General features: G+C 36.2%; 1 protein-coding gene across 47 annotated transcripts in view; it reads left to right on the top strand.

Moving 5' to 3' along the window:
- Nucleotides 1-25,213, top strand: part of PTPRD (protein tyrosine phosphatase receptor type D) — a 2,329,646-nt gene that overhangs the window by 2,172,484 nt on the left and 131,949 nt on the right. For 26 of the 47 annotated variants that reach the window (XM_017949394.3, XM_017949399.3, XM_017949401.3 and 23 more), the window contains 5 exons: nt 93-183; nt 5,506-5,715; nt 10,634-10,794; nt 16,596-16,610; nt 21,728-21,840. In XM_017949394.3, the coding sequence (XP_017804883.1) occupies nt 93-183; nt 5,506-5,715; nt 10,634-10,794; nt 16,596-16,610; nt 21,728-21,840 (590 nt within the window). The remainder of the gene's footprint in view (nt 1-92; nt 184-5,505; nt 5,716-10,633; nt 10,795-16,595; nt 16,611-21,727; nt 21,841-25,213) is intronic. The other 21 variants (XM_017949402.3, XM_017949414.3, XM_017949411.3 and 18 more) reach the window with 5 other exon arrangements.

Below are 25,213 nucleotides of genomic sequence, written 5' to 3'. Positions count from 1 at the left end.
TTCAGCCTCACTGTTCTGTGGAAGATTTAAGGGTATATCCACATTTTCCTCTTTTGAACTAACCTAACTTTTATCTATTCATTCTTGTGCAGAGGTTACTACATAATAATCGTGCCTTTGAAGAAATCTCGCGGGAAATTTATCAAGCCATGGGAGAGTCCAGATGAAATGGAATTAGATGAGGTAACTATGCTATTGTTGGCTATGTCTTTCATTAGTTATTTAATTTGCTGCATATCCACCCCCTCCCTTTGAGGCCTTTCAGGATCTAATCTGGGTGCTGGCTTCTCCATACCTAGCTGGTTGGATGGTTCAGTATTGTGGGCATGCTAACCCCTGGGGATCCCAACAAAGATCCTTTGGCTTTAATTAAAAAACATTAAGCTGCAATAAAGCTTACAACCTGTCTAATATTTGTTGGCCTTAATATTTTGCCCCTTGCCCCTTGTAAAACATGATGCAGAGGTGTGGAAGGTGAAGTGAATTGTCAGCAAAGACTTAATCACCATTGATATAAATCCCAAGGTCCCCTTCATTAGTGCAACAGTTGCTGAGGCTGTTACAAACACCAAATTGCAATTTGCAGCAGAGTTCATCTGACCTACTATATATGGTCTTGACCAGTTTCTTGCAGAATTCTGTTGATTACCAAGTGTTTGCCTTATTCTATATTCTGTAGGTTTTCAGGGTCAAAAATGTATTTAACAATAGAGAAAACAAAACAAATCACAAAATTGTGAGCAAAGCAACATATATAGAACAAGAAACAACAAATACTAAACATATAATGTGGATTTCCAAAATCTTGCAACAGCAGGTGCATTATAATTGGTACTCTTCTTGTGTAAGGACATTTTTGAAAGGTAATGCATAACATGAAGAACAAGGCATAATTATTACATACTTCTATTTAGATAAGAAAATATGATCCAGAAGTGTTGAACCAGATGCCCAGAGGACCACAGCAAGTTAATGAGTAGAATTCACATTTTAAAATACGGAAGAGCGTTTGTTATTTTAACATGATGCTGTTTTCAATCAGTTCATAAGGCAAATAACCATAACGCCCCCATTTGGAAAACATGAGATTTTAATTTATTGGGTTTATTTATAGCATAGGCCACATCTTGTAGTACAACCTTTTATTTCTAGGTATCTCTTCTACCTCAAATTAGTACAAACAGAGCAAGGAAAAAAATAAATTCCCCACCTACATTACAGAGAGGTGATGTTTATTTCATATCTATGTCTGTACAAAGGAGACTGTGATCTGACCAGAAAGGTTGTTAGCTTTCTTTGGCAGGCATATGTCATCTCTAGAAGTGGGATTTATGTTATCACTGGCTTCATTTATCTGAATTAAATTTGATCAAGTTCAGATGAGGAGATGAGTTCAAGGTTAGGCCTATGCTTTTCTGTCACTAGTGATTAGATGAGCATTGGGGCTGTGTAAAATGAGACATTATTTCAATAATGTCATCAAGTAATTTAGATATGTTATTAATTTAATTGTTTTGTGTTGATGGTAAAGGAACAAAATCATTATTCTGCGATATTGAGAAAATAGTAATCCTTTAACTGAAAATGCAGAATGATCAGCTGGTCTTTTCTAAGCATTTTGAAGCCAAACATGATTTTACTTGCAACTGACTAATCAGTTAATCTTGATACATTCTTTACTATTTTAATTGGTTCTCAGCTGAATTACAGAAGTGTCATCATTCCGTTTAAATTGGAATGGGATTTAAAGTGCAAAGGCAACTTGTAGATCTATGAATTGTTCTACCTATTAAAAAAAAGTTTTTAAGACATTGAGAGCCAAGCCAAAATGACATCAGATACTTTTAAATAATAAGCTTTCCTTAGAAGTAAAACCATTTGGTAGTAAGTAATAGAAAGTGGTTCTCTTTTATAGCCACGTTTTAACCTCCAAAATGCACAGCAACACTAATGGATTAAAGTATAGGGCTATATGACTTTGAACTTTCTTGCAATTAAATTCTATGGGTCTCTGCTGCTGATTCCCATAACAAAGGGTCATTTTAATCATCCAAGTTGTGGTGCATTAATCTGTATAATAGTTTGATAAAGAACATTTTATTAATTCAAAATTTTGGGGTTGGGATGGGTTGTTTCCCACTTTTCTTACTGATATAATTGAGACCACATTGTAGAATTAATGGTGGAAGAAATAAGATATGCATTGACTGGAAAATGAAAATTATTTCTGATAAGTAAAGTCCTTGATATATCTTCTGGAATTACCTCAATAATCTTGTAACCATTGTGGAGGGGAACAAATGAAAGTAGGCTATGGCCTCACTTTATGCTTACTCATCCAGTTTTTGATCCCTACAGACAGTTTTTTGCTTCTTTTTTTTTTCTACCATGGATAATAAAAGCATTGTAGTAATTTTATCTATAGCTTGGTACTGCCAGGTTTGACAAAGCAGTGTTCCTCTCTTAAATGTATTTGATCAAGTAATTTTTCAGAAAGGCCTATAATTCAAATTGTTGGAACCATATCATTGAATAGAATAGTGGCCTAAGGGAATTTCCACACATATGCCTCATACCTAGGCCCATAAAAAATTGAAAGAGGCTTTCCAAACAGTATTACTTTCAAAATTATCTTCTGAGTTCATTTATCCTTTGTTACGGGGATGCTCTCCACATGATAAATTTATAAACTGAAACTCCTATTGTCAAGGTCAAACTGGGCAGAGCAGACATTGATAGTCAAAATGAATTTGGAGCAGAATGACTCCCAAAATGTTAGTGATATTTAATTCAGAGCAGGTCATGTAATATATCATGAGTTTTTCATTGCATTGTACTTCAAAGGCTTGTCGTAAAATAATGTGGTCATTTGTGGTTGTAACTGTAACATGCTGGCTAACTTTGGTGTCATCTGAGCCCATTTGAACCATTTGACCTGTGACATAGGAGGCACCCTACAGAGATTAGAGCAACCTAAAGGGGCAGAGTGATGTTCCAGGTTTGACTTTAATGAATGACGGCACTGGATCTAAGAATACCCAAAAGCTCAAATATTTTATTCTGAATTACTTCCTATAAGTCTTCTAAAGAAATCCTAGCAGAAAGTGATTGTGGGAATGACAATGATATGGATGAATTATGACTATTAACTGCATCTGCAATATGAATAAAATCAAGGTAGGGTTTGATCAGTGAAGTAGAAGAGGGGACACAGTCACATAAACAACTGGTGATAAATGTTTTTGATTACCCAACTTTAAAAAGCTGTTCGGCACATCTGCAGTGCATTTTCCTTCTTGGTGTAATAGGCTACTATCCTTTACTACATATCAACAATAACCTGTGTAATGACACTTCAATTATAATATTGCATTAAATATTTGGCATCAGATTTTTTAAATTAGCATATGAAAAGAATCAAGAAAAAAGAAATAACACATTCATCTGTCTTGATATAAGCAGATACATAAAAATTATATGTATAAATACACAGAGTTAGAACAATTTAGAGTATCAGAACTTAAACATTATATTTCCTTATGATATTGTATAATAATTAAGTAAATTAAATTATCGTTGAAAAAATCTCTAGCATGGAATTTCATTTTATTTCACTAATTGAGTCTAATTATATATTGAGACTTTCTATTGTGCCCCAGTTTCTTCATTTATAAAATGAGGATTATAGTAGCCATGCTTATAGGGTTATTATGAGGAGTAAATTGGAACTGATGCATGTTTAGGATCCCTAGAACAGTGTCTGGCACTCAGTAATTGCTTAATAAATGAAAACTGTTATTGTTATAATTATCCTTATTATAAGTAAAGCTAAATTTGACAACAAGATTGAAAGACAGTGCTAACTTTCTGGCCTTGTGTTTTTACTGGCCAGTTGGTGCATAATTGATCAGCATAACTGAATTTATTATGGGATGGTCCAAATTTGCTAATCAAGTGATGCTCAATCTACCGTGGTTTTCCGAAAACAGTTCACATTTCATGTAATTTTAATTGCATCAGTAAACTCAAATTAACAGAAAATTTTAGCACGTTATAAATTAAATATTATTGAAAAATAATGTCGGCAAAAATTTTCCTATAACTGAAAGACCGTTTTTTAACATTTTTAGGATACAATTTTGAACCAGCTGAACACATTTACTACTCCCAGTGTAGAAAGGACTGTAACGTACCATCAGATTCCTAACAGAAGGATTCAGTGTTTATCCTATAAACAGTCTGAAGCCATTTTATCACAGAAGCTTAGCCTTGATCATGCCAGGCTCTCATTCTACTAAGTAGAGATCACTACTTTGGCTTTCACTAGATCATTTCTATTTACAAAAACAGGAATAGTAATTAGTTTTGCTGCACTGTTTCCATCAGTATCTTAATTTTGTTTATCAAGATGAAGACAGGGTTCATTCCATTTTCCAGTTCGTCCTCAAATATGTAGACTTTTCTATTTAATACATAGATATTAAAATAAATAAAATAAAAAATTATTTCCGAGAAACTGGCAAAAAGATTGCTGCTTACATCAACAGGCATCCCAGACTAATATAGATCTTTCCTTTGTTAAGCCCTGTGAAATACCAATTTTAATTGGATGTCAAGGTAACTTTGAAATCAGTGTTCATAACCACTGTTAGTATGATTTTCTTGTAATAAAGGAGTCAATGAAAAACAGTAGATTATCCAAAAATAAATTCTACCTCTTTTCTTTAGAAATACATGAAGAATCTGTATATACATGTGCATGTGTGTTTTCTTCAAGGTAGTACTAAAATTAATTTTCATCTACCTTGCCTATATTATCTGACAAGATATACACACTCCCAAGAAAGGTCGATTCTAGAAAAAGTTGACTCCATGATCAAGTATAAGGAAGTGCACTCCAATTGCCTAACCAGGGAGCTAAGTCAAGCCAGAAATTGGTAAATGAGTAACAATGTCTATTTAATATATGTATATTAAAAATTGTTTGTTGGATTCTGCTTCTGCTGATTTGAGGGAATTTGTGTCAAATGAATTATCTAATTACTAAAAGCAATCTAAACTGGCACTAACCTCTTCTAAAATGCGGCTATATTTAAAGATTTAGATGTCTTTGTCTGAGGTTACTACTTGTTTAATAAATCTCCTACAAGGCAAGGCTTTTATGAATCAAGCTGACTTTTTTCCTTAGACAAGTTATGATGCACTATTGCCCTTCGAGAGAATTTCATTAGTGTAGGAAATGAAATGAGCTACAGTAAAGGATCTAATTGCCCCGTGTTTATAGCCTAGACCTTATAATAGCAGTCCAGTATCTTACCTTAACAGGAAGAGAAGCATTTGAAATATTGAGAGAACTGAGATTTAGTGACGCTGATGTGCTATATGAAATGTGAACAAATTGCATTTGAGTTGTTCCCAGTGCTGAATTAATTTCTCTCATTAAATTATCAATAAGTTGGGTTATTATTTACAGTTCTTTTTCTTTTTCTCCCTTTTTTCCTTAAGCTGCTTAAGGAGATATCTAGGAAGCGCAGAAGCATCCGTTATGGGAGAGAAGTTGAATTAAAGCCATATATAGCCGCTCACTTTGATGTCCTTCCCACTGAGTTCACCCTGGGGGATGACAAGCATTATGGTGGATTTACAAACAAGCAACTCCAAAGTGGTCAAGAATATGTCTTCTTTGTATTAGCAGTAATGGAACATGCAGAGTCTGTAAGTTAATTATGATGGCATCTCTTTCCTATGGTATGCTTATACATTTTCACTGGAATGTGGTTATTTAGGGATTTGTAGGTATATCCATCCTCTATTTCTCATGAACTGTTATTAACTTAAGTGTAATAACAGGCTGCCGACTCTTTGGACATTGCTGAATATACTCCCCAAGACTGAATTACAAATGAGACTGTGTCTCTGATGAAGGAAATTTACGTGGCCCTCTACTTTGTGAAGTTCCAGACCAATAGGACATAGTTCCTGATACCTTTTGATGTAACACAAATATTATCGTGTTAGAACCAGCATTGCTCACAATCTCCTTCCCTCATCCTTTCAAAATGACTGCTGTCAAGAAAAGGAGACTGCTCTCATCTTGCGTAATACCTGATTTACATTAACCCCTGTGATTGCAATGGGAACTCACAAGCTCAACCATTCAACATGGCATATTTCTGAAAATATTGGCTTTGGGGGTGATTGTATTTATTCTCCTATATTTGCCAAGTGAGACTACAGTGCCTCTACCTAGATTCATGAGGAAGGTCTATCTAGAAAGAGGCAAATACAACAGCTTCTTTAATTCTAGAAATTTATGAGTGACTTTATCAGTGAACAGCTGAGAAAGTTATAAAATAATTTAATAAAAGAGAGCATTCCTAAGGTATTCTAAATAATGAATTTTCTTCTGTTATGTAATCCATCTTGCTTATATGTCATTTTATGTTTCAGTTGCTTTGAATATTTAAAAAAAAGGGGGGGGAGAGATATTGTAGATAGGAAGGGGGTGAATTTTGAAGTGGCAGTTCACATGAACATTTAATATACATATTCTAAACTTCATTTATGTAATCGGTGTCTATATATGACAGGTGTGATAACTCTGAGCCAGTCATTTCCTGAATAGAAGCAGCTCATGATGTATCAAAGATTTCTCCACATCAGGTGTTAGGGTATACAGTGGGGCCTCTCTTCGAGTGACTGAAAGAATTATCCCGTGGAAAATCAAAACACAAAGGCAGCCCCTCTGCCTGGTTTACCTTTGTGCTCAGAATGTCATTTGAAAACAAAGTGATGGCCTTCCTAGAATTTTAATGTACAGATATGCTTTCTCTTTCTAGTTGAAAGTTTTAAGGCAGAACATCAAGGGAATGAAATGTTAAGAAATCATCTTTTTCTTTTATTCAAAAATGACTTTTAAATATTTGAGAGGAATTTTCTTTTAATAGCTCTAGGAATGTTTCAAAAAGCACACTTAGAGCATTGAGGTAGATCAGAGAATCTAGCAAAGGAGAGGAATCTCATTCGATCCTGCAGACTGAACCACTGAACTACACACTCTGGTTTCTGATGTCTTCCGCTAGTGTCTAAATATGTCACAACTGATAAAGAGTCTGCCCCTTTCTTTAGTATGTCATCTGCTTATTAATTATAGAATTAAGATTTTTTTTACATGTGTTAATGAAGTTGCCCCTTTATTCTGTCATCTTTCTCAGTATTGCTTCCAAATATATATGATATTTATTTCCTTTATATATCATAAATATTTTCAGGCCTGGAAGAGACTTGTATCCAGCTAGAGTTGTTTTGCAACAATAAAGCCTTTGTGTAAGCCTCAAATTTCCGTAACAGATTATAACAATGTTCCAAGGGTAGACTGGTAATTTGCAAAGAGAAAACGCTTTTCCCTCCCTCTCAAAGACACAAGCTATCCCCTAATCTATTGTCTCACATTAAGAATGTCAGATTACTGGTTTGGAATGATCCAAAATTTAATCTCTTCTCTTACTCCCATACATAAGAAATTATATTTTTCATGAGGCTGGTATCATTTTATGACTTCGTTTTCTTTTCATTTTCATACATCTCTGTTTCTTGAATGGGTTGGAAATCTATGTTCTTTGGGAAAACCTGTGCTTAGACTTCCATCTCAATGGACCATGATTATTATCTTAAAGGTTCTTGGTAAAGAATTTCAAATCGGACAGTTTTGCCTAGTTCTGTCTACCAAACTATTTTAGCATTGCCTACAAAATGGAGTGGGTATCGTATAAACCAAAACAATGATATAAAGAATCATGTTACTTAAATACATAGTTCTTTGCCAAGTCCTTTATGTCAATCCTTATACCATATACATCCTTTTTTTTTTTTTTTTTTTTTTTTTTTGCTGCCTCTGAGAGGCTTGGACATACATACTGGGATTCCATCTTCTTTTAATGCATTAGAAAATCTGAAAATCTAGTCAGTCTGTTTCCTGGGCAGAATGACGAAAATGAGAAAGAAGAGTAATATACAAGCATTCAGTGGGACATCTGTTCTCCTGCTTGATGGCCGAGCTCATTGTACTTAAATTCAGAATAGATGCCATAAACTAAATTTTTTAAAGATGCAGGTTAAAACATTTAAATATATGTACTGATCATGAAAAATGAGCGTATATACTGATGTCTTGACAGTTTCAGTCATTTGAAAAGATGAACATTTTTTGTCTTATTCAGCCAAGATTTGTTGAGAACCCACTAAGTACAAGGTTCAGTGCTAGCTGCTTTAAGCATATAAACACAAAAAATATATAAATCCCTGCCTTCTAGGAGTTTGTAGTTTCACCAAAGAAAATGAAGTATGTATACAAATAAAAAGCCAAAATAGAGTTTGGTGAGTGCCATTAAAAACAAAAACAAAAAAAATAAGGACTAAATAAAAATTTAACTGTATTATTTGTACCTTTTTTTTTTTTTTTTTAGAGGGGAATGACCGATCACTGCCAGTCAGTTAAAAAGGGGTGGTTTCACTGGAGGCAGTATTCAAGTGGGGGCCTGGAGAGTTGTTGTTCAATTTCAGGAGCTAAATGTTGTGGAACTTGTGAGGGAGTTGAGGAGCAAGAATAGAGCATTTAGGGAGTAGTAGCAAGAAGCCCACTGTGATGGAATGTGTTGTGTGTTGTAAGCAAGTTTACAGTAAAATTGTGGATGCCCTTGAGAATCGTGCTAAGTTATCTATGTTTTATTTGGGAATCACAAGAGAGCCTCTTGAAGGCTTTATAGTTGCAGTTTAGGATGATACCTCTAGCAGCAGTGGAGACTATTAGAGGAAGGAAGAAACTTGGTATGGTTAGGAACACATAAGTAAGGTCCTAAAGAAAAGTGAGACTAGAAGGAGAGCAGATGGACCTGGGGGTCACTGATAAGCTAAAATCAGTGTTTCCAGTCTATTCCTGTTTCTATAAGGTAAAATCAGTATCCATTCCTAGATACTGAGAGGATGAGAGAATTTGGGAAGTCAAGAGGAAGGGAAGTAGTATCTGGAAAAAATTAAATTCATACTTAATTTGAACATATATGTAGAGGGTCTCTAGAAATGATTGGAAATGAAGATCTGGGATTTCAGAGAGTATCTGAGTTTAGGAACATTAATGAAGAGACATCTTCTGCATGGAAGCTGAGAGTTAAAGCTTGGGCTAACCTTGCCAGATAAGAGAGGACAAGAGATGCTAGTAGAGAATAGAACTTAAGAACTTGGGTTCAGGGCCAGCCACAGTGTCTCACACCTATAATCTCAGAACTTTGGGAGGCCAAGGCTGGAGGATTGTTTGAGACCAGGAGTTCGAGACCAGCCTGGGAAACATGGTGAGACCCCATCTCTATAATTTTTTTTTTTTTTTTAAGAATGTTGGTCTATAGGATGGAGTCAGAGGCAATTAACTCAGCAGGGCATGAGCAGTTGGAAAGATGAGGACAGGACTGGTTTAGTACAAAATTAAGAGAGCCAGAGATAAAAATTTTAAAGAAGGCTTGATCCACTGTGGCAAATCTGGAAAAGTTGTCTTGAAAGGTAAAGAGTAAATAAAGGCAATTAGATTTGGCAAATGAAAAAAAAAAAAGGACCAGTGGTGTTGTTGGAGTGAGAAGAGATGAGGAGTGAGTAGTAGAAGCAGAGCAGTTAGTGGATATGGATTAGTTTCTGTTGGATTGGAAAGTAGAAGATAAGGACTTGAAGGGGGCAGGTAGAGTCAAGATGTTTTCCTAATATAGGCTAAAATAGGACAGAACTAAATGGGATAGGATATCATAGAAATAAAAATCATCGATATTTAGTCCATTTTTTCTCCAAGTAACTGTATTTTTGAAACATATATTATCAATTGTCTGTTGAGAACAGACATACCAGTCTCTGAGCAATAACTGTAATAAAATTAAATGAGAACTGCTAAATTCTTTTAAGTTCTAAAAATTCTATATTTTATAAAGCCATGTCATCAATTCTGTATATCTTACATCTGTAATTTGAACTATGGAATTCCCTTTTGAAATCGTAGACTTTATTTGTTCATTGTTTGGCTTCCATTTCCTAACTAATATGCAGTAGTATTAAGTAGTACCAAGCACTAAGAAGCACAGTAGTACTAACGACTACCGACATTCACATTTAATTAAATAATGACTTATTTTTGAACGTAAATATGTACTGTGGTCTCCTTAACTGTATGATGATGCCTTGCGGGCTGGAACTCTAATTTTTCTCTTGATTTTCACATAGCATCTAACACTTTGGCCCAATGTAAATGTTCAGTAAACATTTTGCAACTGGTTAATTACTGGTACTTTACGCTTCATAGGATCATTTAATACGCCATATAGAGAGCCCAATGAAAAAGTGTCTATGAAGTAATTTGTACTATCAAAATTACTTTATTATAAAGTATTTCACTCTATAAGGAAATTTGTATTTACAAAACCTCTTCCTTCCTTTCTTTTCTTTATTCTCCTCTCCCCTCCCCTCTATTTTGCTGATGTTGCTTCACACACTTTTCATTAAATTCACTATTTCCTCGATTTTTTGCTTCTTCTGATGTTAAAGGTACTCTGTAGAAAGTCATTATTTTATCACTGAAATAGACTCTGCTTTTCCTCAGAAGATGTATGCAACCAGCCCTTACTCCGACCCCGTGGTGTCAATGGATCTGGATCCACAGCCAATCACGGATGAAGAAGAAGGCTTGATCTGGGTTGTAGGCCCTGTCCTTGCAGTGGTCTTTATCATCTGCATTGTCATTGCTATTCTTCTTTATAAAAGGTAGGTTTACCCAATATTTCTGTTGCAATTTTAGAGGCTGCCTTATTTTTGAAGACTTGATCATTGTTCTATGGTCCTTTGGTGATTGATTTTAGTAGAAATACTTCAGTGCCATTTCAGTTATTTTTGGAAAAGTGTTTACATTACAGTAAGATCAAAATGTAAAGACTGTACTATTTGGAATCTTATTCAGTTTTGGTATAGACTTCTGTTGTCCAATCATGCATCTATTCCGGCCTCCAATCTTCTGAGCTGCTTTATGCAGATAAGCACTTTTCATAACAATTGAGGCATTAGTGCATTCACAAGTAAATAATTCCATGCAAGCTTTCATTTGATTGTTTTAGATAATTGCTCAATTTCAGCATGTTTTTTGAAACATTATCATGATTTTACAATTTGTACATATCATAAATCTAATTTGCACAAGCGTTGAGATAGCTCCCTGTGGCTATTTCTCAAAATTTGGCAAAAGCACATGAAAATTAAGGATTAAGGAAGGGAAACAAAAAGAGAGGGGTGGAGAATGAATCGTCTCCCAATTTTTCTTCTAACTCTTATTCCACATCTTCACTGGTGAATTCGTGTATGTATCCAAAAAGGGATGCCAAGGTACCATATTCCTTTTTTAAAAAATATAATCTGAGTCTTACTATGCCCATGTGTTGATTTGAGTAGTGTCTTTGACTACAATTAGAATGCAAATCTATATCTACCCACATTTTTCTGATATGCCACTCTTTTTCCATTTTATTTCTACCTCTAACATCTAATCTCTAATAAGATTTTTTCCCCTAGGTCACTGGCCGATCAGTTAGAGAACATTAGTAATTGTTCTTATAAATTCTTTCTGTCTTCAGATTATAATTATAATATAAATATGAACTTATAAAAAGTAGCATATAATATCCTTTCTTAAACATTTAAAATGACTAAATTCAAAATTACTTCCCTTTATATAGATTTTTACTTTTTTCCAGTCCAAATTTTATTTTCATAAAACTTTAATCCATGTTCTCATTTTCCTTGTGGTGTGTTATATTTTGAAATGCTACTGTGAAGGTGATCTCATGCCTCTACTGCAAGATAGCTTCTCTCTCCCTGTCCCTATAACCTTGGCCTTCAAAATCTAAAAAGAGTATCTTCATTTTGATTCTTGCTTACATGCTTAATCTGATAATCTCATTTCCATTCACTCTTTTTCCTACCCATCTAGCTCCCTTTTGGGGGTTTATATTAATTATTTTCACCCTCACTCCCTTGCTCTTCTGTCCCTGGAATAGCGTTTTTCCCCCATAACCTCTTATCTTGACTCTTAAAAAAAGAAACTCCTTCAGAACACTTCTCCTTTGAAAAACTTGTTTTTAAAAGGCTCCATTTCATTTTATTCCAGCATTAAGAGAGGGTTGAGAAAATAAAAGACAAATGAAAGAAGTTCATAACCATAACCCATTAAATTGCCTATCCTATTTTAGAGTTATAAAGAATGAAAGAAATATCCATCATTATTTTTTTGTGTGTGAACACTGCCATCATTCAATTATCCATGCTGTAAAATAGCTGATAAAGCAAGTGATAGAAAGCCAAAATCTCCTCTCATTTGATGATTTGAATCTTCCATTCCAATCTGTATTTATAAGCATGTATCTTAAGGAACTCGTTGTATTTTATCACCTCTCTCCATGTAAGAGATAAGGGCAGGAAGCATGAGGTACTCACCTGCCCCGTGAGTAATCACAGACTCTGTTTGAGTCCAAGCAGGAACTGGTGCCCTTTGCTGTCTGTACGCTGCACTTTTTTCCGGAAGAGAATTCAATAATAAAAAGCAGTAGTATAATTCTAATTGTTTTCTGGGAAATATTTACTTAGGTGGTCACATACTACTATGGGAGTCGGGTCAAAAAACAAATGCTTGTTGACAGGTGTATTTCTAGACCATATCACATGACATTTTGTGATGATTTGAAATGGGAAAAATTAATGCCTTATTTTTTAAGTTATGTTTTATTTGGATATACATAGCTATCATTAAGTCATATAGTAACAGATGTATGTGGTATTTGTGAATCAGTTATGTAAATTTGACGAAATATGATTGTAACCCTAATAATTTTTAAAAGATAATTATTTTCTTTCTTCATCTGCAAGTGACAAAAAAATCAACTCACTTATTATTTTTCCTAATCCCACAAAAAGAAGTATCGTATTTAAAGGTTTTATGACTCTGTTAAAATAGAGTAGCATTTCAGTGTGGGCCTATGTAAGCATCGTCTAATGCAATTGTTGGGAAATGCACACATCCTCGAATGCTAAGTATATTTAGCTAACCATCTGAAGGCCCATGAAGCGTTTCTGAAATAGAAATGCTTGCTTCAGCAGTAAAGAACATTCCTGACTTGAAATTCAAGTAGACCCAACAATGTCCTTCTTGATTATCATGAGGCAGTTCAAAAGGAAATCTTCTGTACCCAATGAATAGTGTCTTTTATAGCTTGGATCCTGAGCAAAGTTAATTATGTAATAAATACTCCATTCCCTCTTTTTAGGTGCCTTTCAGTTTATATACAGGTCATTGGTAATGACTCAGAATTGAAAGTATCATTATTATTATTATTGTCAGAATATTTTACTTCCCATATGCAAATAATGCTTTGAGAACAGAATAAGAATAAAACGTTGTTAACTCACATTATATTGATCATCCACTTTATCATGTATCTCTGCTTCTAAGATGCTTGCATTAGCAATAGGTCTGTAGCTACAGATAGTTTTATCATATAAAGAAGTATATTTTACCCAGATGTCTGAGGAGACTTTGAGACTTATTCCTATTAGATCTATTCATGTGGAAATGGCACACTCTTTGATCTGGCATTCTGTTCATTTAACTTTTGTTTTTAATCTAGTAATCTGTACACCTATACTACATTGATCATCAGTAACAAAAAATATCACCAGGGCTTTGTAAGATCCCTAAAATGCCCTCTGAATCATCAGAAAATTAAAATATATTTGATATATCTTTAATGTTATAAATTTTCTTGTACTGTAATTTTTAGAAAATATGATATGGGCCATGGCTTAAAGTACACATTACAGAGATAAGGTAGTAGCAATGTTCGGACCAGTACTGGACTGAAGAGCCAGGAAACCTGAGTCCAAGTCCCAGTTCTGTGACTAGCTGGTTGCATGGGGTAGAAATTCATGCCAACACTCTGAACCTAGCCTTCATTACAAAGTTAGTGGGTGGACCAGATAATTAGACCTTTTTAATATAATGTTCTATAATCTGAAAACATTAAACACCAGGTAATACTATTGGTATTGCATGTCCATCTACTCCGACAAAAAATCCACAAGGCAATTGAAAGTTCGTATTCTATATATCTGTTACATATGTAAGGCTTTTCAGACTTTTTTCCAGAACTGTCCAAGAATTATTTATATAGAAAATAAACATTTAAAAATAAACTGTTAACCTTACCTCTATGGAAAAGCATTTCAAGATAGATGAAAAGTGTTTATTACCTACTATGGAATCAAATAAAGTGTAGATCAGGTGGTCTTAGAAGTCTGAGACATACTTTAGGCAAAATTAACATCCTTGAATGGTAATAATCTAGCCTGCATGCACACTGTTTTTTCATCCCCATCTCAGGATGTGGAAACCATGAGCTAGATGAGACTAAAATATAGGCTTCAGTTTCTCCAGCCTTTTCCAGCTCCAACACTGTCTCTCTGCAAGCTTTGTGTCTTTAGTCTTCTCTTTCTGTATCAACCCTCCATACTGTTCCAAGCCCTCATCAAAGAAAGAAATGCAGTCCAGAATATTTTGAGATGCTATGAAGAAATATGTGGCCACACCCAACCATACCGGAAGCTGCTGGTTGACTCTGCTTTCTGGCTTCTGAGTAGGCCCTCCTTAGGTTAGGAATGCCTTTCCTGTCACTCCCCTGCCACTCCTTTTGGCTTGGATAACTCCAACTCTTCTTTTGGAAGTAAGCTAGGATGCTACCTACTTAATCAAGGCTTTCTGGGTGCTTGCCTCATCTTCTATCCTCTCTTCTCCTCCCCTCTAGCAGTTCGGGCTACCTTAGGATCGCTTTTCCGAGACTCTTAAACTACTTTCTACCTGTCTATTATAGAACCTACTGCATTACTGTCAATTCCCCTTTTCATGGCACTCTGCCTCCGGTAAACTGCAGGTCAAGGACTCTGTCTTATTCATTATTGTGTTCCTACTGCCTAGTAGAGTGCCTGGCACACAAAAATATTGAATAATTAAATGTATACAAGTCAAACAGTATTAAACAAACTCAATTCCTTCTATGTGTTCACTCCATCACTCAATATCACCTTTATTTTGGCTGGCAAGAGTTGCAATAAAATCCTTGGCCTGTAATTTAAATTTACCAATTGTGAAAGCTTTCAAACTTAGATATTTGTACCACATATGTACCCAGGTGTATGGTGAGGCTGACCTTTATCTAGAACTATGCATTTGTGCATATGAATACTCAAGCAGCCTTTTAATCCACAGAACTGATAATTCACTAGGTGGTTTTCCATCCTGAGGCATAGATTTTTCTACAGCTGATTCCCTGATAAAGTCATTGATTTAAAAAAGTGAGCAAATTGGAAACATTTATGTAGAATTTTTTTTTAACCTGGCACACTAAGTAAATCACTTTAAAATTAAGAATAAGAAGAATTAACCAATGTGTTTGATATCATTTTCATCATTTACTTTGTATGTGTGTGTTTGTGCAATTTAAATGTGGATGTTTTATTTTTGAAAAGAGATGGATTGAATTGTCTCACAGGGCCAGATATTGCAGCCACTTGGGTATATATTTCATTGCATCAAGAAGAACTTAGTACCTTTATTTTGCAATTGGGAACTCACTGAAAACTTTGCAATGTGCCTCAAAGTGAAGATTTTTAGATTAATTGTTTTCAGGAAAAGGTTATATGCTGCAGAAATAATACGGTTATTTAAACCATCAGCATAATATCACAGGTGAAAGGAGCTATAAGCATGAACTAGTTGTGTTCACAGACAGCACCACAGACTAGGAAAATACATATTCTGTCAATGGCTGGTAATAAAATGTTTCTCTGGATGAGCCCAACCGTATAAATGGGCCATGAATAGATTTATAATGATGAGTATTATATTTTCCTAAACTGAAGATGCGGTTAATCCTTCATTGGAAAAAAGATGTGGCAAGAGGTATTTGAAGAAATAATTTCTGCCACCTTATTACCTTTTGGTATAGTATTCAATTGTGCAAATTTCTGTATAGTTCAATACAGTTTGTAGATATTTAATATGAAAGGAATGACATACCTCTTAATTGAAGGCTTTTTATTTTAAATGAATGAATTTCTTTTGCGGAATGATGCTGTATTCCTATTGAATACATTAGTAGTTTTCTCATAGCATGTTTTTAAAAAATCAAATTATCTCTCCACTATCAAACACTTCCTGGAATATAATTAATTGTGGCATTATTTTATAGGTGATGGATAAAAGTGCATGTGTCATTCACACACACACACACACACGCACACACACACTGTGTATTCAGTGATGTAACTTCATGTCAGAGCTCTGTTTAGTTCATAATCAGAGGTCCATAAATATTTTGATTCGCTGTCGCTTCCGAATGTATGTCAGTTGTGTGTCTTTACTTGTGAACACTATTTCTTAAATCTTGGTTGTCATGGTTATCCTTGTTACCATTGGCCAACTAACATTTAGCCTTTCTTTTTCCTTTTTTTGCTGCATTAAAATGGAGCAGTAAACCCGACAGGTGAGGAATAGAGAACAAACCCCTTTCATGTTCAGTAAGAAAAAAAATAAACTGGTAGACTTCGGAGTTGTTGAAGAGGGGAGGGCGGGGCTGCATACAAAAGATGATACCTGGCACGTGGAAGACGGGCAAAGCCTACATATACACAGTGACTTCATTAAAATGATTCTGGGGAAGATAAATATTTTGTTTATAAAAGAAAAAAAACCAGATTAAAGGCGAAGTTTAAAAGATAGTACACAAACCAATATCTGAGTTTTGTTTGTGGTCAAGATTAAAATGGGCATTTGTGTGTGTTGATGTGTTTACAGGGCAGAAATGTGAGGTGTCTCATAAACTGTTTTGTTTTGTTTTGTTTTGTTTTTACCAAAGATTAGTTTTCAAGTTTGACTACAGATCACCTAATGATATTAGCATTTTCACACCCTGCAAATATTGATGACAGTGCCTTAGTGAGAACTCTTCCCTAATTCAAAATTATTATCCATGTCTCCCAGTCTGGAATAATAATAGCAATAATAATAGCTAAAATATGCTATGTGGTTATTGAATGATAAATCCAAACTAACCTTCTAGCTTTCTAACTCATATCTATATATTCATATACACTTATGTATAAATATGCATATAACATATATATAAATTCCTGATAAAAATCAAACTACAAAAAACATCTCAAAGATCACCTACCTTTCTCCCGGTGCCATATTCCAGTGGTTTCCATTGAGTGGCCTCTGGACCAGCAGCCATAGCACCAGCATCACCAGGGAACTTGATAGAAATACACATCCTCGGGCCCCACCTCAGACCTACAAAATCAGAAAGTCTAGGCATTGACCCACCAGGCTGTATTTTAACAAGTCTCCCCAGGTGATCCTGATGCATACTAAAGTTTGAGAACTATTGCTGCATTATTTACACTAAAATCACTTTACATTGGTCAGCAAGCCTCATGTTCAATGATAAGAATTTTTAAACCTCTATGAGGGTGTCTTTTTTGTGTGAACATCTCTAGCGTCCATTTATCCAGCAGAAAAACCCATGCAGAATAGTGTGTGTTTTTTTTGTTTTGTTTTTGTTTTTGTTTTTGTTATTCAGCCAAAAGACGAAACACTTTAAACTCACTTAAAATACTACCTTTCATCGGCCGGATGTGGTGGCTCATGCCTGTAATCCCAGCGCTTTGGGAGGCCGAGGTGGGCAGATCACGAGGTCAGGAGAGCAAGACCATCCTGGCTAACATGGTGAAACCCCATCTCTACTAAAAAATACAAAAAATTAGCCAGGGATGGTGGCGGGCGCCTGTAGTCCCAGCTACTTGGGAGGCTGAGGCAGGAGAGTGGCATGAACCCGGGAGGCAGAGCTTGCAGTGAGCCAAGATCATGCCACTGCACTCCAGCCTGGGCGACAGAGCGAGAGACTCTGTACCTTTCATCATAACACTTTTCCCATTTTACAACTTAATCAGTGCTTCCTTTCTCTATTAAAATGAGAGAGTTGAGCCAAAATTTAGACATCATCTTCTAATCTCCCTCTGTTTTATACATAAAGAAACTGAAAAGAAAATTTGTAGTTGACACATACCAATAGTGGCAGAGTTGGGATTACATTCTTCATGTTATCAGAAACAAGTATTTGGATTGATTTACTTGAATATTGATAGTAGATATTTCTAACAAGTATACCTTTCTTTCAAAAAGCTCTGCTCACATCTCTGTATATCTTTGTTTCAGGACCATAAATATGATCTTTCACTCAACTTCCCTGTTATTTCTTCCCCCCTGGCTGGGAGCCTAATTTTTTCTTCCCCGCTAGATGGGACCCTAGGAGAAAGCAAATGCCCTATAGACCAGAGTGGCATTTGTGTTGTGTATTACCCACATGCCAAACAACTGCATGTTTGTATAGTATTAGCAGTTTCTGATAGATCCAAAATTTCAAGTGATCTTCCATTTCCTTTTCACCTACATAACTCCTCCACATAGTAGATACTTCTCATTGCAAGAAATAAACTTACACTAACATTTTATGGTCTTAATAGAAAAAATACATAGTATAGCAAGGCAAAATTTAGAATCTGTTTGTAGTCATTATTCTTTCCATTTTTCTTTTTTTTTTTTTTTTTTTTTGAGACGGAGTCTCGCTCTGTCACCCGGGCTGGAGTACAGTGGCCGGATCTCAGCTCACTGCAAGCTCTGTCTCCCAGGTTTATGCCATTCTCCTGCCTCAGCCTCCCAAGTAGCTGGGACTACAGGCGCCCGCCACCTCGCCCGGCTAGTTTTTTTGTATTTTTAGTAGAGACGGGGTTTCACCGTGTTAGCCAGGATGGTCTCGATCTCCTGACCTCGTGATCTGCCCGTCTCGGCCTCCCAAAGTGCTGGGATTACAGGCTTGAGCCACCGCGCCCGGCCTTCTTTCCATTTTTCAAACTGAAAATGAGAATGATGAGACCTCTGAAATTTATCAGGAAAAATGTTACTACTTACATTCATGTTGGGCCTAATGTAGACCATTATATGTCTTTTAATATTTTGTGAGAATGTTTTAAAACTCTTTGGTATTATTAGCAATGATGACCAAACTCTTCATCTTCCTCCTCTTTCCTAGAAATGTTTTCTGTGTTAGAAAACAATCATTCTAGCACATCACATAATAGGTGTTTAAAAATAATGTGATAAGAATGTGGACAGCCAGAATTGTCCATGTTGTGATCATTGAAACAAAACTAAGCAAAATACATTTAAGCAACTGGTTTTCTATTTGGCTTGGATTTCAGGAGACTGAGGTCTTGGAAATAATTTCATTTGAATAGACAATGAAAGAGAAGTTAGTTATTAAATGTTAGTAAATCCCTCCCTGTTCATTAAAATTGTGAATTGTAATTTTAGTCCTATGTCTTGAGTTTTCTGAGACTCAACATCTTTGCAACAAGATGTAATTCCTAACTTTCCTGGAACCAGAGAAATTGACTAAATTACTTCAGAGAGTTTTCTTTTCTATCCCTCCAGCTCAGTGTCACTCACCCCAGCCGCAGGGAAAAAGAAGATAAGGAGGTTACCCTACAATACCTGTAAGAGTAAAGTAATTTTCTTGCCCGGATAGATATTTCTAATTCTGGTTTCCATAATCTTGCAAGAATGGCAGAGCCACGTTGGGAAGAGAGAAAAATCTAAATTTTTGTCATAGTGCCTGACACATTAGTAAAGAAATGCATCTGTGCCAGCTTAACGCAAAATGATCAAAACATGAGAAGGTCCATTGGTATTATTTGAAATGAGAAGACCAACCACATGTTTCACATCGAATTGACTGGCTGGCTGCTCCCAGTCATGTTTCATTAACCCATTTTGATTTTGCATCTTCAGTGGTAAAAGGAATCTCTTAGTGTGGTGAGGTGAAGACTCATAGCATAGACACAGTGACATTGCCTACTCTGAAACTGGTCATCATGTCCTCCTTTCACATGATCTTCTAAGCCTGTCTTTTTCTTCCTCCTCATATCTTTTTCACTAGCCCTTTGTCTCTTCTCTTTCTTTTCTTCTTTTCTACTCCATAGAACTGGAGGTGCCAGTGCCTTGGCAGGTCTCAGAATACTGCTCACCTCTGATTGGTGGAATGGTTTGGCAGTACATTTTGTCCCAAGGCTGTATCTGACACTTTTAGATAGAAAGAGGAAATCCTGAGACAGGTTACTGTAAGGTACCGAGAAAGCAACATGTCTAATAGGACTGAGCCATGAAAATGTATTCCATCAAGGATGTTTCGTCAAAGGCGTTGCACTTGAGCAAATCATGTGCACTTTCCCTTTGTATCAGTCTTCTCTTCATCACCTGGTTAGTTTTATTTCATACAGATGAGCAGAAATGGGAAGAAAGGCTATTTAGCAGGAGTCCTATGGCTAACCGTAGAACGACCTGGGTGGCATTGAATGAGAGCCCATTGCCACAGCAACACTAATGAGCTGTACCACAGTCACATCGAACAGAGGAAAGTTCCTAAACTGTGCAGTACCTGTTTCCCCCAAATGAAAATGCCTTTGCTTTGAGCAGCGGTGAGATACTGGGATTGTGACTCCAGCATAGAGATTGCAGGCATTAGTATTTGGGAAAAAAAGCACTATTTGAAAATGGCTTCTGTTGATTAAATGGGTTTTTAATCTAATTCAAGCTGGAAGAAGGTAGTTATGACTCTGTGATTAATTTTTTTTTATTGGATAAAGAAATCTTATATACAGATCTGACATTTCTTGCTTAGAAATTAGTTAAAATTACATAATGAGAGCTTAAATGGGGATAATAAAGCTAGTAGATAGCTTTTAAAACAAAGTTAAAATGTATTGTGTGAAGAATCACATTTATAACAAGGCACTGTCAATGGCACCTTGAATGATTATCAGGAGAGCTGATCTACCCACCAGGTGAAATTACTTTTTCTCTCATCTTTCTATGAACCTTTCATTAACAAAATATTAATCACAGCTTAGTACTGTTAACAGCTAACACTTTTTTTTCCTTCACATTTGAAAGAGAAAGGGGAGGTTTGTTTAACCTGGTCCCAATTCTCCTAGGTATTAGGATAACTTGGCATCTTAAAAATGCACTTGTATTTACCTACCGTATGGGAAAATCTAAGGCATCTCCTCGCTGTAGTCACCACTTATATATACTTAGGGCAAAGGTGGACAGATTTAGCTCTTCAGCTTAAGCTCAGGTAGTTTCTCTGCGGTAACAACAGTCTTAGTATTGGCGACTCAGGGGTATCCTCTCCTGTTCCTCACAAATAGAGCTAGTAGATAAGAGAATTGCTCGATAAGGGTCCACGTGTATCTCACCAAGATCCCCTTGAAGCCAAAAGGCAGAGTTGCTGAATTATTTAATCATACAGTTGAAGCAGGACTTCGAGATCATCCACTTAAACAAAAATTTTAGACCTGAGAGAACAATTAGGCCAAGGGAAGAAAAGCAACCTGAACTGGGTCACAAGTCAGCTGGGTTAAAATGTTGTAAACCCGAAAACTTGGGATGTGGGGGGGGGAGTGCAGGTGCAGCTCTCTGCTTAATTTTATCTGTTTCCATTGATTTTTGTTTTCTTCTTAAACTTCTATTTCCCCCCTATAGGAAGAGGGCAGAGTCCGACTCTAGAAAAAGCAGCATACCGAACAGTAAGGAGATCCCTTCACACCACCCAACAGACCCCGTAGAACTGAGGCGCCTTAACTTTCAAACACCAGGTAAGAACCACCACACATCTAATCCACACACAGTCTTTACCAGAAGTTGTATAGCTCAATTGATATTAAGAGTTGAGGCCCAGCGCGATGGCTCACGCCTGTAATGCCAGCAGTTTGGGAGGCCGAAGGGGGCGGATCACGAGATCAGGAGATCGAGACCACCCTGGCTAACATGGTGAAACCCCGTCTGTACTAAAAATACAAAAAATTAACCGGGCGTGGCGGCGGGCGCCTGTAGTCCCAGCTACTCGGGAGGCTGATGCAGGAGAATGGCGGGAACCCGGGAGGCGGAGCTTGCAGTGAGCAGAGATCTCGCCAGTGCACTCCAGCCTGAGTGACAGAGTAAGACTCTGTCTTAAAAAAAAAAAAAAAAAAGAGTTGAAGGTATCACTTTATTTTGAACCATTTTGTTCATCCTGCTCTTTTATTTTACTATTATGGAGGCTTGCCCAAGCACAAGTCTGAAAGGAAATTAAGTTCTTTATGCAAACCTAAAATGGGGTGGGGAAGAAAAAGAAATGTGGTTCTCCTTCAAATTTTGGAAGAACTGTAGTCTTTATAATAATATCTATCATTTTTATGGGCGTGAGTATTGTTTTTATTATTTCCAATGACACCAATCTGGAAAGAATTCAGTTTCTTATCAAGTGAATAAATGAGTAAATGGATGGATGACTGTACACATCTTTCACCCCATGGGAAAGCATAGATTTGTTCTGTATTTTCCTTTTTGTTTGTGTTTATGGCACTCTGAAAGAGGAAGGAAGAAAGGGAGGGAGGCAGGTAGGAAAATGAGGTAAATATTTTTAAATATTACCTCTACTAAATGTCACTGATCACTTCTTACTAGAGAGAAACATAAAGTGACTGAGGATAACAAAAATTATACTTGTTTCTTAAAATAAAGAACATTAAGTGCCTCAACAGAGGAACACTACTATTCCTGCTGAGGGGCCTTCAGTACAATATTGTTTATTCAGGCCTAGAGCTCTTTTGCTTTCATTCAACTAAAGCATGTGTATACCAAATGAATGGCAAATTATGAATGGCAGAGGGAGCTGAAAATATAAAACCGAGTGACCCTGTCTTAATACGTTATGATACTGAACAAAGTGAAGAGCTAATCTAAGAAGTCTTTGGGATTAAAATGTGGTTGTAGTGTTGTCCCACAAATTGTAGACAAGTTTCTTTGTGTCGTATGGATGTTCTGATTCACAGTATGATACACTGCAAATGTATTACAGTACACATTTTACAGTGAATTATTTTGAACGTGGTTTATTATGTTCAGCATATTTTCTCTTTTACATGTAGCTATACCATAGTAACTAGTAACTCTTCAATTGAAAGAAATGTTTAGCATTTTCAGTGTGGCTATACAATCATCATAATGTTGGTATTCAAAAAAAATTCTAACTCATATGAGGTTAGACTTAAAAAAAAATTATTTCATCATGCACCGGGAACGTGTGCATGATGATTGAACAAACTTGTGTCATCTTCCAGGATAGATTGTAGCCCTCTGGATGCATCATATTGAGTCACCTACTCAGTACTTTATTAAGGCAACTTGATATAAATTAAGTTACTGTAGTAAATTTCGTTGGTTCAGCGCTTTTTGAAATAGGTGGATACTGACTACTTCAGGCTATAGGCAACTTCTTTTTGTTTTTCATTGTTTGTTTGATTGATGGATTTTTTGAGAGAGGGTCTCACTTGATTGTTCAGGCTGGAGTGCAGTAGCAAAATCATGGCTCACTGCAGCCTGAACCTCCCAGGCTCAGGTGATCCCCCTACCTCCGCTTCCCAGGTAGCTGGGAATACTAGGGCATGCCACCACACCCAGCCAATTTTTTGGTTTTTTTGTGGAGATGGAGCTTGGCCGTGTTGCACAAGCTGGGCTCCAACTCCTGGGCTCCAGCAATTCATCTGCCTCAGCCTCCCAAAGTGCTGGGATTAGAGGCATTAGCCACCACTCCTGGCCTACAGGCAACTTCTTAATAATGGACCCAGAAATTTATATTCCTTTCAATTTGGCAAATTCAATGTATAGAGGACCCAAAAGCTGAAGAAATGATGTGCTACATGATTCTTTGCATTTCTTACCTCATCACCCTTTAAAAGAGCAACATATTGTGGAAATAGAAAAATGGATCAGATTTCTCAGTACCTTGCGACTATCTCTGCACTGCCCCTCCTTCCTCTGTTTTTCACATAAATGTCATTTGTGCTGGAACCAACGTTGGTCTTCCACCAGAGGCAGAAATACAGTATAAGGTTGAGCAGAAAGGCAAAGGTACCACAAAAGAAGAGAGCCAATGAAAGTGCTACGCCTCACCTCCTCTAGCACCAACAGAAAATGTTGCCAGAAATAAATACAAAGCAAGAATGGGAACTATGTAGAGAGAGTGATTAGCAGGTGCTGGTGACTGCAGGTAAGAGAATAGGAATGTCTTCAACCAGGAGACCTCTGGCTGCAAGTACTTTTCACTTTCAGATGTAATTTTGCAAATATGGCCAAACTCAAGAATTCTATTGGCCATTTAATTTTCCCAATGTATTTGGGAAGATTATATCCATTTATAGAGAGAATCTGTTAAATTTTATATAAGCTAGCAGAAAGAAAAATGAATGTTACAGTTGTAACATCTCTTGTATCACCAATGACTTTACGAAATTAAAATGGGGACCTGAGTATAAAGGAAGGTGTCATTTAACTAAAGTTAGACTTATCATCTCAAATGGATGAGGGAATAAAGTGGACAAAATGAGATAAGAGAGGAGCTGTAGTAGAGGAGGAGACTAGCAAAGGAGAAATTGTCCTAAGATCCTGGCACATCTGTTCACTCAGGAAGCAGTACATTATGCCCTTTAGCTCAGGTAAGCAATTCACTTAAGCTTGATTTGTTGAAATTGTTTATTTGCCATCCAAGCTCTATGGTGTGGCCTGCTGTCTGGAAAATTTATACCATTTTACAAAGGAAATAGACTCTGCTGTTAATGTGAAATTCATAGAGATGTGACCATTTGCTTCAGGCTGCATAGATTTTAGCCAGTGGCTGTGAATTACCTTAATTACTTGTCAATAGGATGAGAGCAAAATGTGGGGTTATTAACCCAATAACCCTTTTGTGCTTGTTCGTCTCCTCTTTTTCACGAAGAAGCAAGGGTTTTCTTGGAAAATGAAATAAAATAATCCTTTATTAGGTGTTGCATAACAGGTGCTATGATGCTTAATTTTTAGGTTTTTAAATTATTTACATTTCACTATCTGAAATGTGGCTTTTTAGTATATTATATCTACTATGAATGTATAATTGCTTATCCCCAAACATTATAACACTTGAAAATATTTATTAATAATATACATAAG

Source organism: Papio anubis, chromosome 13 (assembly GCF_008728515.1).
Source record: "Papio anubis isolate 15944 chromosome 13, Panubis1.0, whole genome shotgun sequence".
Lineage (NCBI taxonomy): Eukaryota > Metazoa > Chordata > Mammalia > Primates > Cercopithecidae > Papio > Papio anubis.
This window is presented reverse-complemented; position numbering and strand designations above follow the sequence as displayed.